At 35.6% G+C, this 14274-nt stretch overlaps 2 protein-coding genes across 12 annotated transcripts in view; one reads left to right on the top strand and one right to left on the bottom strand.

The window, feature by feature from the left end:
* LOC131159537 (uncharacterized) overlaps positions 1–5863 on the top strand; it is a 43306-nt gene extending 37443 nt beyond the window's left edge. For 6 of the 11 annotated variants that reach the window (XM_058114541.1, XM_058114536.1, XM_058114535.1 and 3 more), the window contains one exon: positions 551–1392. The gene's annotated coding sequence lies outside the window, so the exon portion shown is untranslated. Of the gene's footprint in view, positions 1–307; positions 454–550; positions 1393–5190 lie in introns of those variants that run through there. The other 5 variants (XM_058114540.1, XM_058114538.1, XM_058114537.1 and 2 more) reach the window with 2 other exon arrangements.
* A 188-nt stretch (positions 5864–6051) lies between these two features.
* LOC131159536 (G-type lectin S-receptor-like serine/threonine-protein kinase SD2-5) lies at positions 6052–8471 on the bottom strand. Its single transcript, XM_058114534.1, has 2 exons — positions 7874–8471; positions 6052–7357 (listed from the first exon to the last, which is right to left on the bottom strand). The coding sequence occupies exons 1-2, from the start codon at positions 8282–8284 to the stop codon at positions 6359–6361; spliced, it is 1410 nt and encodes a 469-aa protein (XP_057970517.1). The 5' UTR covers positions 8285–8471; the 3' UTR covers positions 6052–6358.
* Positions 8472–14274: the final 5803 nt, after the last annotated feature.

Here is a 14274-nt window from a genome sequence, read left to right as displayed (position 1 = left end):
GAATGAATAGCTGTCCTTTTTTCCTTCACCTTTTCCTTCCTTCCACTTCCATCAAAAGCTCAAAGCCGTAGATTTGAATCAGCAGACTTGTCACATGGCCCATATGTGATTAATTCATAAAATAAGATGATGTCTTGACCAAGCGAACACTGTACTTTCTTAACTTCTCATTTGAGTTATTTTCGACAATGTGTACTTTATTGATCTATCCTTTTTTATCAGAACATATCACCTGCCGAGTAGCAGCAAATAAGGATATTATTTTCCAGTTAAATTCTTATTGAGAATTTTATTTTTATTGTGGCAGAATTGGTGTTTTGACATGGCGATAGACTTAACTGAACAGACTAGTTCTTTTCCCAACGCCTACAAGGATTACCAAAAGCTTAAATTGCAATTTTTGAATGCCTTCCTCTTAGCTTACCATATCAAGGCATAAATTCATAATTGGGTGTATGTTACTTATTTGCTAGATTTTCTTACATGTATTTCTTGATCAAATGAATTGCTGCATTTGCCTCGTCTACTAACTCTTTATGTCCCTTGCCAGGGGCACTTCCAAGTTCCATGTTCTTCACACTGACATTCTGATAGCGGCAGCACTACTTTTATGCCACCCAGATCTCCATCTATTATACCTCTGACATGTCAAAGAAAAGTTTAGTTCGCTGTCATTCTCCCCAATGATGTTGAAGTGATGGACAGGAAAATCTAGTTCCTTATTGGTTTTTGGTCAGTGCTTCATCCTTTGTGGTACATCTTGGCCTTGTATTTTCAACAATCCTGCATAGCTATCAACCCAGTAAAAAGCAAAAATAAATTGAAAGAAAAAATAAAATAAAAATACTTTGATTTTCGACCAAGATGAAACTTTTTTATAGGAATAAATACATTGAGAAGTGGGGAGGATCTACATCTCCCTCTGAAAATTAAAAATGCAATAAATGTGGTACAAATTTTAGTGCAGCTGACATGTTTGTTGCATGCTGTTATGTTAAAATTTGGTTGACATGTGTCAATATCATTGATATGGAGCATAGAGAACTTGCTAAAAGCGCAGGACTGCATATTTCCAAAACTGAAGGCTGCAGAATCGATCGTGCTTTATAAAGGTTGGCCTAGGTGCTGTGGATTGCCTGCCTTGGTTTTATATGTGGTGGCAATCTGTGTGGGCATTGCACTTTGTAATTTTGTAATGTAATACCTTAATTCTTTTCACAAGGAATAAATTTTCTTTTGGGGATTTTTTTGGAAAGTCATCATCAAACAAGCATCCTCTTGACTATATGAAGTCACCTGCTTGTTAAGTTGGCTGCTTTAGTTCTACTTTGGTTGTTACTTTAAATGGGGTCCCATTTGTTTGAAATGGATCATATTCTGTGTTTTTGAGTTTATGATGTTTTCCTTTTACTAGGAATATTTTCAATTATGGATAATTTAACCTTAATTACTTCAATCCAATTTCATTATGCAACTAGGGAAGCAAACTCTTCCACTATTTGTCTTGTGCTAGATGAATTGAAAATTATCTGTGGAACCAACTTCGTAATTTTTTTAGCTTATTGTATGGTCTCTTGATCTTCCCTATTGCTGTCAAAATTTGTTCGGGAGATTTTGAATCAATCACCTACCAAGAATGAAAGTAAACGGCTTGGAGGATCTAGGGTGTATCCCAAGGGATCACTTTGATGCCTAAGTTAAAGAATTTGAAAGGACTATATGATCGCAACAGTAAAGGAGTGAGTGAGAATGAGATGATATTAGATGCCTTACTTTCCTTAGGGGGTCTTTTTTATAGGGTTTTAGGATACCTCTTTATTGATTTCCCTACTAATGGATCACTGGAGTTATACTTTGGCTATGTATATGTTACTAAGGAGTAAAGATTAGTGTGCTAGCCCCATGCTTTAATTAATGGATGCTACCTCCTTTCCATTGATCCCTTAATGTATTTTCATTTTTTCGTCTCACGTAAGTTAATGCCAAGTTTTAAATTCGAGGTCTCTTTTAGCTTATATCAATTGCCCCCTACTCTTGAGTTTTAGAGTTAGCTCGAGAATATATTGCATTTGCTATAAGTCCTTTTATTATCATGAGATTCAGATTAAGCTATCAGATGACACTTTTGGGTTTCATGAACAGTGCTCATTAGATGGGCTAATGCTCTGCCAAATGGTGCTTGTTTCTTGTTGCCTTATAGCGGTACTCATTAGATGGGTCTATAATTTGCCAAGTAGTGCCTTTCTCTTGTTGCGTCATGAGCAATGCTCATCAGATGAGCCAATTTTTTATTGAGTTGTACCCGTCTCTTGTTGCCTCATTAGAGGTGCTGATCAGATGGATATTTTGAATTTATTAGGTAAAGGGATCTCCATTATTCCCTTGACAAAAGGGGGATCAAAAGATTTAGCTGAGGTTTCCCCTGTTAAGGGTGGAGTACAAATTTCTTTTACCATCTTTTCTAGCTGATTAATTTTCTTGAATTTTTCTTCAAATACTTGGGAACGTTGTTTGTTAATGCTCACACTGTTGGCTCCTTATACTTTCTTTGTCGGATATGAAATTTTCGAGGCAACTTCATGTGGTACCATTACCACTGCCTTACCTTTAGGTGTTGTTTCTGCTTGAACAGCCTTTGATTCATATTCTATAGGACTTTTTTTTTTTCCTATTGTAAGATCATGCTAAACATGTCTTCCACCTCCCTTGGAAGGCTAGAAATTGGACTAAAAGCACAACTTGCGGTGAATTGTCTAGTGGTGGGGAGTGAACCGATTAGGGCAATTGATTCCTAGCAATGGGTTGGGACTCAGACTTGTGTGATGCAGCCATGATTGAGTTTTAGATAGAAATCTGTCAAAGTTTCCCACTGATGACATCAACTGTTACTGCCAAAATTTGTCAAGGAGAATTTGGATCAATCATGACTTCAATTACCTCCCAAGAATAAAAGAAAAACAGCTTGGAAGACCTGAGGTATATTTCAAGGGATCACTTCGATGACTAAGTAAGGGAATTTGGAAGGACTATATGATCGCAATAGTAAGGGAGTGAGTGCGAATGAGATGTCTTTACCTTCTTTCAATAGTCCTTTTTTTTTTTTTATAAGCATTCAGGATACCTCCTTATTCCTATGAATGGATCGCACGAGTTACACTTTGACTATTGATATGTTACTAAGGAGTAAAGACTGTACTAATCCCTTGCTTTAATTAATGGACGTTACCTCCTTTCTATTGATCCCTTGATGATTTTTTTTTTTTGTTCTTTTTTTTTCTTACATAAGTTAATGTTGAGTTTTAATGTCGGGTCTCTTTTAGGTTATATCATTCCCTATTGCCATCCTCCAAAGCCTCATATAATTCTATCTTAAACCATTCAATTACTAAATGCGCACACACATTGACACATAAATGTATTCTACAGTTTGTTTGTCCAATTATGGAGCATGGCTTAGTAATCCTCATGTTGGCCTAGTGTTCATAGGGGGGCAAATAAATAGTATAATGGTTTCTAGGAATATCAATCACATATAGGTTTTAAGGGCATAATGGTATACTAGCATCTAGGGTTTGAGGAATTCAAAAGTTAAATCAAATATCAACTCATCAACAGTTAGAGAGGCGGAGTCAAACCTTCATACAAGACAACCAAAAATAAGAAAGAGAATGAAAAGTGTCTAGTGACTGTTATGGTGGTTAGTTTGGACCCTTGCAACACTGATATTTTTTCCACATTGTAATATTTTGCACTTTGTATTGCCCCTTTGCTTGGGGAAAATAATAGAATTCTCATTTTGATACAAATAATGGGAATTCCCATATTATATTTATAGTTGATTTAAATGTACAGCAGTTGTAGCGCTTGGAGGTATTCTTTGGCGACCGCTCCATTCTTTTCTCTGTTGCTATGCCTTTTCTAACTCCTTAGAGATAACTTTACTGTGCTGGGATAAATTGATAGGGGATATAAGTTGACAAAAATAATTGAAAGTATTCCTTAATCTGAAGCTACAAATTATGTGCTTATTGCTCTCGTCAATTTTTTCTTGGTAAGGTGCATTTTATTTTGAGCACTGGATACCCATAGCCTGTAGGGTATGTTACAAAAAATAAATGAATAAGAAATGAACATTTTTAAGTAGTTTTTTGAGGTAAATTCATTATGGGAAGTAATGGACTTTAATCTTCTCATCATGTCAGGCGCAGGATAAAAATGCTAACTTTCAACAAATACAGTAGAAAAATAGAGGCAAGAGATCATCTATTGCGAGTCACTATTTTTATGACATTGTTCAGCTGATGTTGAGGACATGTCCAATGAAGTGGGAAAGCGATAGTATGATAAATGAAGCAAATGGCAGGAGTGTAATTACTTTATATTGTGTATCATCCTTCATTTTCTTATTGCTGTACAGTTGCTTCTTGTTAATAAAATGATTAGGTTTTTATAATTTGAATGTAGGATTATCTCCTTAGAGGATTGAGAAAAAATCTATGTAAACATCCGTCTCTAATAAAAGAACTTATTTAAAGTGCTGCTGCAGAGATTGAATCAGACATGCATGCTTCCTTCAAGCATGTTCTTTCTTTATATTTTGCTCTCTAGAGGATCTGATCATTATTTCCATTTTTTTGTTCTGCCCTAAATTTCGTCAGTAGTGTTAAATTCTCACAATATTTTTAAAATTTCCATCAAAATCTCCATGAATCAGCTGAAGTGTAACACACATGCAGGCAACAGTTTTTGGCAAGAAATAAGCTCATTGCGTAGTCTTTATCATAGATTTTGTTAGAAAAATCTTTGAATGAACTGTTTAATTTGCTCTTTTTTCTGGGATGAAAGGCCATGTAAGACATTTTGGTTTTATTTTTACTTAATTACATGGTTTTATGTGATTTCAACTTAAGTTTATCCCTGAAATTAACTGTTAAGAAACAAGCTAATGATGTTGGGGCAGTTGGGGCATTGCCATGCTTGCCATGCTGAGGACAGTTTAATTTGAGTTGGAACTGAAGTTTAAAATTTTACCTAGCCCAAACATTGAACAAACTACTTGATATGGTGCTGCTTTTTATTCAAAATTTCTTCTTTTTTCTAGACTCTAAAGCAAATTTTGGATTTGTCATTGCGTTATACTATGGAACCAGTTTATCCTTAATTTTTAATCTACCATATTTATTTGTGTAGTGCTTACTTTTGGTCACTTGATGCACGGCAAAGGCTTGCAAGGATTTGGGAAGGGAAGGGAAGGGGTGGTGGTATCTTTGTAGTTTGATGTCCCTCTGTACAGTGCTGTCCATTGCCCATAAACCTTTTTGTTCACTACTGTGTAGGCAAGGCATAGGAAGAATTTTGAGGAAGACTAATCAAGCTGCAAAAACAATGAATTGATGATCCACTCTTTGCATTTTATTGCAACTATTTAAAGCTTGGTAATGGTGGTACCTTCTTGGACAGCCTTTCAACTCCTGTTGTGTCATTACATCAAGCACTGGGGCCTAACTTTGGGCTTCTACAGATTGGCTCAGCTTCACATGGAACGTGGGCTGTCCAAACCTTATATTCCAAACATACAGATTCATTTAGTTTGTGATTCAGCTTTTCTCGCTGATGAGGCAAATACTTCTTGGTCAAATGTTCTTTATTTCTTGGTGCGGTGGCCTGCATCCTACAGCTCATGGCCTAGCCAGCAAGGCTGGAAAGCGACAGAGAATTGTGTCAGATGGAATGTTCAATCCCTTGTAATGTGTCGTGACAATTTTTTTTAACAATTTGGATATTTACTGCGACCTTTCTTCTTTAAACTCAAGTTGTGCCTTGGTTTAATTTGTTTAATGGAATGCCCCTTCTGTTCCAAAAATGATGAAGGAAACTTCACTTAACCACCTAAAAGATGAACAATTATCATATGATGCTCAAACTCATAATGATGGTGACAATGCCAATGCTAATTTTGATGATGACAGGATATGGTGTTATCACTGCCGTCTGGCATGTCTATACATGATAAGGTTTTTTCTTTTTTTCTCTTTTTGGGGCAGGGTTCAAAAAAATGTATGCCATTTTTATATATATACTTTTCCACTCCACCTTTTCACACAAGACGCTCACATCAAATTTCTATGTTAAGATTTATAAACTGTTCGACATTTTTAATCATAAATTCACATTGAAGAATTGAATGTTGAATCAAGTGGAAACTCAGCTGTTCATATGCAATTGTACACTCCAGCTAACCGAAAAATGAAGAAAAAAGAAAAAAGAATGCAAGTGTGAAACTTCTCTATAATCTCTATGAACGTCAGCCTGTAAGAAACAAACAAAATGCAGTCTCTCTGTAAAGTAGAGCTGGAAACTATGATCTGTCAGGCAGGTCCTTTCTTCTCTTTCTGATTAGATAGAGACCAAGCCCTCCCAAAGCCATAAAAATAATGAAAACATCAGCCACTGCTACCATTATCAACACCCATTTCTTTAGACCAGAACTCTTCCCATGATCACCGCCTGTTCCCTTTGGAACCTTCACCAAATAACTTAACCCTATTCCTGTCCGAACCTGTTTCACCCCTCCGACAAATCCATATAGAAAGCATTCCTGCAATTCTCTGTTCGTACCTTCACCGGAGGAATACAATGCAGCAGTGCAGTTGCAGTTGTCGATGCATAACGCCGTGCAAGCTTCCTTGCTAATATTAACACTGCTCGACACACCCCTCAGCACGCTGCTCACCCCTTCTAGCTCGAGCATCTCCGCCTCGCCTCTCTCGCAGAATCCACTAGGAATTCCCTCACTACAGTTGGAAACCATCCGGCCCTGCCTCGCTGCAATCTGGAGGCACAAACAAGCATCGGAGAAGGTACAGATGCCGTAAGGCTTACAAGCCATTGGGAGGTCACAAGTAGTCTTTAGTGCTTGAAAAGAGGCCTCAAACTTCTCCTTTTCAGTCGAGTAGAAAAAGAGTTCCAAGTTCCCTGTTCTATTCCCCAATGCCAAAAAGCGAACTGGTTCCAGTCGCTGCGATGGAATTAGCGCAAATTTTCGGTTTTTATCATCGAAAAACTCCAACCCTCTCGTGCCCACCTCAACAAAAGTGATGTTTCGGGTGGAAGAAGGCTTGAAATCCCAGTAAGAATATTGCATGTTACCAGAGTTCAAGTACAAGGCAACCTTGTCATTTTGAATCTCAAGAGAGTAGAAAGAAGTTGAGTTGGTAGGGAATGAAGTCAAGCGAGTGGCAACCTCCACACTCTGACCCCACAGCAATACGTCTGTTGGGTAATTGAAGCTCTGCCATTTGATGCGGTTCAGGGAATCAACTAAAACCAGATTTCCATTCTTCAACAACCTCAATCTCTGCATCCAAGTTGGCATAAAATTAACACCACATAGTGCAAAAACAGAACTGACCTAATGCTTTGTCCCTTTTTAGGTACGAACCCTAAAGTAGATAAATCTCAAAAGACCCAAAACATGTATGCGTGAGATTGATGGTGAAGGAAAGAAATTTCACATGTTACAAAATCAATAAGACGGAATGTTCTATTCCTCTTTTACCCTTTTCCTTTTTTTCACACCCCCCCCACCCGCCCCCAGTGTGGGAGTTGTTTTGTGTAAAGCCTGAAAATGATAAATGTCAAAACACACACACACACACACAAATATTTAAATTTTAAATATTTTTCAATTAGTCATTTTTACTTTAGGTCATTGTTTTTTTCAAAAAATAAAATAAAATAAATTTAGATTGGTTATCTAGACAAGTGATTTTTGTTGTGTGAGTGTGTGTGTGTGTGGCGATGGAGGTGTAAAGTTGCGTATGGGAATTGAAACATCAGACAAACAGAGTTGACTTAGAAAGACAAATTGTACCTGCACACCTTGTCCAGAAGTGGCGGTTCGCCATCCAAGCCTCTCCTGGGGGCCCTTCAGCCTCAAATCCCCCTTCTCCGTCAGCTCCACGACGCACTTCTCCGCCGTGTAGAACCTGGACAGATGGCCGGAGCTCCATACCCTGACATCCCCCAGGAACACCTCCAGTGAGCACGCGTACCTGTTCCCCTCCACACCCTCCACGCTCAATGCCGCCCTGAACTTGGGCTCCGCCGCCTGCTTCGCCTCCATCAGGTACGCCCTCCCCACGAATCCATACCTGTACTCCTCCGGCACCTCCATCATAACCCTGTACCCTACTTCAATGTGATTCTCAGATTTTACGATGCTCCGGCCGGCGATCGATAACCAGATGATGAGAAGAAACCCATAAAGAGGCTGAATGTTCATGGGTTTAAATTTATTCGACGGGACCGAAGACCCTTGATTCCTGTTTTTTTATCTTAATTTTCTGGTAGGTGGGTTTGGGTTCGGGATGATCATTGGGATTTTCCCGGGAATATGGGGTAGGGAAAGTAAGAGAAAATGTTGGAATGGAACTAGCTCGAGGGGGCAAAGAGGTGGGAGGGAGGAAGAGGTTTGTCAGTGAAAATGTGGGTAGTGTTTTGTAGTGGGAGAAAATGTTGGATGGTATGGTGGGATTGGCATCATGCCAGGTGAGAGATTGTGACCTTTTCAGTAGTGCAAGCCAAGACACTAATAAATAGTAATCAAGTTTAATCAACGCCTACCCCTAAAAAAAGTAAAAAATTAATGACCATATGTTCTTTTACAAATCCAACCAAACCCAAAAATTAAAAAGTTAAAATTGCATAGTCTGTTAGATTGGGGACATTCATACTGCTTTCGAAAATTTTAGTTTGTAAATCTTGATCCAATTTTGAAAGAATTAAAGATGGATATGATATTCCAAATTGTGGTACAGTTCGAGTTCAATTTTAGATTTTTTTTTAATTAATTAAATTTTAAAAATGATTTAAAAATTATTATTGACCTAATAGAATGCAATTGTTGGCTGGAAACATTGTAACTATTTTTCATTTTTGAAACTTTTATGTTGAAATTCTTGATCTAATATTGAGAGAATTGGAGATGGACATGAGTTCCAAGATCACTGTATGGTACACTAAATTTTTAATAAATTAAAAAAATAATAATTTAGGATCTTTGGTACTTAAGTGAGATCAAATTAATAATATTCCTAGATGGAGTTTTAATGGAAATGCTCTCGAAAAGAAATGTGCATTTTATTGATATGGGTAATAATTTAGGTCTTTTTTTCACAAGGTATCACATTTTCCCCCATTTACAGGACGCAACGTTCTCGTTGCGAACCCACATTTTCAAATCCAAGCGATATGAATAATACATAAATAATAAATTTTTTTATTACAAAATTTTATAAAAAAATATATATTAAATTAAATTCATATCCTAAAATTTTCAAAAATCATAAATAATAATCCATTAATTAAAATAATGGAGGGCAATATGATTTTAAAATTTCAACTATTATGTTATATAATTATAACATAACAATATTTCTATTTTTATTATAAAAATTTATTGGTATAAATACAATATTATGTAATATAAAGTTATGTTTAGTTTTTCTACTTTGGAGCTTAAGAGTTTAGAAATAGAAACAAATCTATTTTTATTTTATTTTTATTGTTTTATTCAACAACATGCCATGTAAGAATATCACAACTTGGGTCCCCACGACATAGCTCGGTGGAAAGACATCAGCAAGTAAGAAGAAGTATCGGAAGTTCAATTTCAGGTAGATACACTCACGGAACCAGCGGTACCTGTGGATGACCAGCGGTACCTGTGGATGGTGAGAGTTTACTCTGTAAGTCAGCGGGAATCGTGAATGGTGAAAGTTCGCTCTGTGAGCCAACGGGGACCATGGATAGTGATACTTCTCTATGAGCCGACGAGGACCATGGATGATAATGAAGATGCGTCCCGGGGGTCGGGTTGGCCAAACGTCCAACTGATGCACAGAAGTTGTATCCGTATTCAGACTTTACCCTGATCAGTGAGACCTGAGGGCGGAGGACACTGATCCGTAAGTTTAGTGCCGTGTCAGGGGATCCGAAAGGCTCGTTAGTGGCTGGAGTTTCTATGTAATAAAAAAAAAGAAATCACAAGTTGGGATGGGTATTCTTTTTCTATTCTTTTAATGAATTTTTTTTTAAAAAAAAATTACATTATTATTTGTTGTATAATAGCAATATTGTTGATATAATTAATTTTTTAACTATAATTAATTTACTAGGGATTGTATAACAGAAGGCAACCGTCGCAACAGTAGATTTCTGTGTCCTCTTCAGCATACGCTGTACCAATCAAGTATTGAGTCAGGGGTGGGGCCCACTGTCTCTAATATAGTTGGGCTAATGAGTGCAGTGTTTGGGAGTGGGGCGTGGGCCCAGTTGCCATTCCCTGACACTGCTCTAACGCTTCTGTGATGTATGCAATTTTGTAATTAAGATATTTCCAATTACATGTAATTTTTAAATTTCCACTTCTCCAACTTTAGAATTTCTTAATCCAATGCTTAAGTTTATATAAATTTAGATAAATTTTATATAATTTAGTCTCATTTGAATTTTTTTTTTTTTAAACAGAGTAAAAAACGTTGACTTTTCCTAACCTTTCAAAAATTTTAAGTATTGTCTTTCCAATTTTGTCAATTTTATGCATTTTCCTTGAGATTGGCTAAAAAGATAAAGACTCGTTTTATATTTGGCAAAATAACAAATTTTTAAGGGTATAAGTGTCTAAAAAGTCAATTATCAAGAAAAAACTATGAGATTTTCAAAAATCTCAAGGAAAATTTGTGAAATTTTGAAACCTCGACAGAGGCCTTTATCATCTTATCTTATCAAACTTGAGGAAAGGTGTGACGCCTCGATTTTCGTACAATTATTTTTCAATAATAAATAAATAATCACGTCATAAATCCACAATATCCACAAATCGGTCACGTCAACAATCCTACTACCATTCATACAACTCGACCCGCATTGGGTATCGGGTAAAAAATATTTTATTATATTCAACCTAATAGCGGAAGACAATATACACATATCAGTCATAATACAATACCCAGAGTAGCAACATACATACAAATATTCACACTACCTTCCCATACTAAAAATAACTATTCAACTCTAGGGGAATTACATCTCCCCTAGTCCAAAAACTCACCCTGTGTATCAGGATCTCAGATCCCTACTATCACGGAGCTCTATCACCCGGCCGATCTCTGTTTCCTGAAAAATTTAGATAAATTGGCTGAAACACATCTCAGTAAGGAGGAATAAATTATTTATAGTATGTGGTCAAATGAGTACAATTATAATACACTTTACTTTTCAAATCACCATTTCATCTGAGAAAATATATTGATATTCACATACACATAATCATATAAATATACAACACAAGCTTTAAATCATTTATCAAATTCAATGATTCCCAACACATATTTACCCGCGAAGTTTCTGAGAATAGGGAAGATTACTCGCCCATACAGGTAGCTTCCCTCTACTCTAACACGTTATGCAGCCGGGTATGGCCACATCTGATACCCATCAGGACACTCACCTTAAGCCGGGTATGGCCACATCTGATATCCATCAGGACACTCACCTTACTCAGTAAGCCCTTAGGCGGAGAGTTTCATTTCGCCTTAATTATTTATATTATTAACTCCCACTGTTCCATTTCTCAATTTTATCATTCTTTATTTTCTCAATTTCCATTCTTTCTTTCATTTCTCATTTTAGCCAATTTTATCATTCTTTCACTTTTCATTTCCACTTTACTTTCCGACTCATGAGTATCCTCGGTATCAAATACCAACATTGCGTATGTAACTCATGGCCACCATGAGGATCTTTCTATACACACCATGCTTCCCCCCATGGTTAAGGTTGTGCGGCCCGAAGGCTGGATCTAACCGCGGTTGGCCGACCCAGTTAGATCAAATATCATATCACATATCGCGTCTGTAGTACGACTGACCGGCCTAATACCCTGATCCGGACTCAGGGGGCCCAACAACCCTACACAATGGCACAGTCGACTGTCATGCTACACGCTCCAAGAGTCCGTATGGTTGCACTAACACCACTCGCAACGGTACCATGCTCAATATCATAACCATTCAACAGGATTTACCACCACATACCCGCAATCATTATGCGGTAATGACATTTCATCAATTATATTCTAGTATATCATAATTCAGTTCAATATAAATATTCTCATCATTTTCTGTGCACATTTCATCATCTCGTAATATCATATATCATATTTCACGTATTTTTCACATTTTCCCAAAATACTCATATCAGTAATTTGTACAAACTCATTTCCCATGCAAATAATTTTCACTCATAAATAAATACCACATTTCATTATTTTCCAATATCAATAATTCACAAAATCTCATTTTTCAGGCAAAACATTTCTACTCATATAATACCATATTACATTATTTTTCACTAATCACATCAGTAATTCTCATCTCAATATTTTCTTAGAAATTACTCATCGTTATATTTTACACTCCAAAATACCACAATTTAACATCACTCAAATGCCACACAGTTTACCTGATATTTATATCATAATAATTTTCAGTCAAAATATCATATGCTCATTTTCATATATTAATTCAAATAATAATTCTAAAAATACTGTTATAATTTATTCCCCTTACTTGGCTTACTAAGAGTCGCTAGAATCCCAAAATCTCACGCCTTTAGCGCCCGAAATTAACTCCTGCAATTTACATTGTTTCGAGATTAATTAATCTATTTCTTCAAAATGATACTCATTTAGTCTTCCCTATGCTCCATATACCTCAAATTAATATTTAAACTATTATTTAACACCCCCACTTAATTTCTGAATTTTGCGTGTGGGTCCCAAAATTACATCCGCGACGCTCACCCGGGTCCTAAATTTCAGAAATTCTAATTCAGCCCCAGATGCTCAATATTTTAGCATTTCTAAATAAACTCTAATTAATTAAAAATAAGCCCCATAATAACCCCTGCACCCTAAATTTGGGGTTTTGGTCCGACACTCTCATGAGAATTCCATCCCACTAGACTTGTAGAGAATCATCCCTAAATTCTCGTGGTTGTATCCATTCGTCAATTGGACTTATATTTTGCAAGAAATTAAAGAAAAAGAGGAAAATGGCTTACCCCAAGGAATACACCTACGCCGCTTCTACCACCAATCCGCTCCAGTAGAAATGACGGCAGCAGCGAATGGAGTCCAGTGGTATCTTCGGATTTTTGATCGAGCGAAAATCCATCACGAAATAGAGGAGAGAGGGAGAGAGAATGAAGAGAGAGAGAGAGAGTTCAGAGATGCGTGAAAAGAAAAGAAAAGAAATGAAATGAAGAAGAAGAAGAAGAAGAATCCTGAAGCTGAAAGCTTTAGGATAACTATTAATAATAATAATAATAATATATTTTATTAATAAAATAAAAATAAATTTTAATTAATTTTTTTCTTTTTCTTTTAAATCTGATTAATTAATTAGTTAATTAATTAATTATTTTATTTTAAATATTTTTTTTTGAAATCACTCCACTAATTTTCTATAACCCTTTTTAGGGTTATTACAAAAGGTCTTTGGGAGATTAATGTTTTTTATCCTAAAAAATAAGTACTTTTTAAGAAAAAGATTTTTTTTTTTTTTTACAAGTACTTATATGTAGTATTTGGATTACACTTAAATAAGTACTTTTTTAAAAAAAATAGAAATACTTTTCCAAACTATTTCATTTTAGGAATAAGCATTTTCTAAAAAAATAAATAAATAAATAAATATATATATATATATTTTAAAAAAGTACTCATAATAAATAATCCTAAACTATTTTCACATTAGTACTCTTTTAAATAAGTATTTTTTTTTCCAAAAAAAATATTTTTTATTAGTGCTTCCAAACAATCAAGTATTTTCTACAAAAGAATGCACTTTTGAAAAAAAAATACTTATCTACAAAATGTACTTGTAAAAAACCCCAAACTATTTCATATAAATACTTTCAGGCAAGTATTTTTCTAAAAAAAAAGTTATTTTTTTATAAGTGATTCTAAACGATCCATATTGTATTGAGTTTCATTTAAGTCTATACCAACTTGAGTGCATAGTTCATGTCTCCCTAAAATTATATTTTTAATTTTTTAAAAAATAATTATGGAGATAATAGGTTTGATGTAAAAAATATTTACTTCGATTTCCATGCTCATAGAATATTGATGATCATCTTAACTAAGGAAACAAAAGAACTTCGAATAATTATTTTTGGACGTCTTCTATATTGCTCATGCCAAAGTTA

Source organism: Malania oleifera, chromosome 7, assembly GCF_029873635.1.
Source record: "Malania oleifera isolate guangnan ecotype guangnan chromosome 7, ASM2987363v1, whole genome shotgun sequence".
Taxonomy (NCBI): Eukaryota; Viridiplantae; Streptophyta; class Magnoliopsida; order Santalales; family Ximeniaceae; genus Malania; species Malania oleifera.
The sequence above is the reverse complement of the archived record's forward strand: the minus strand, read 5'-3'. Positions and strand labels throughout refer to the sequence as shown.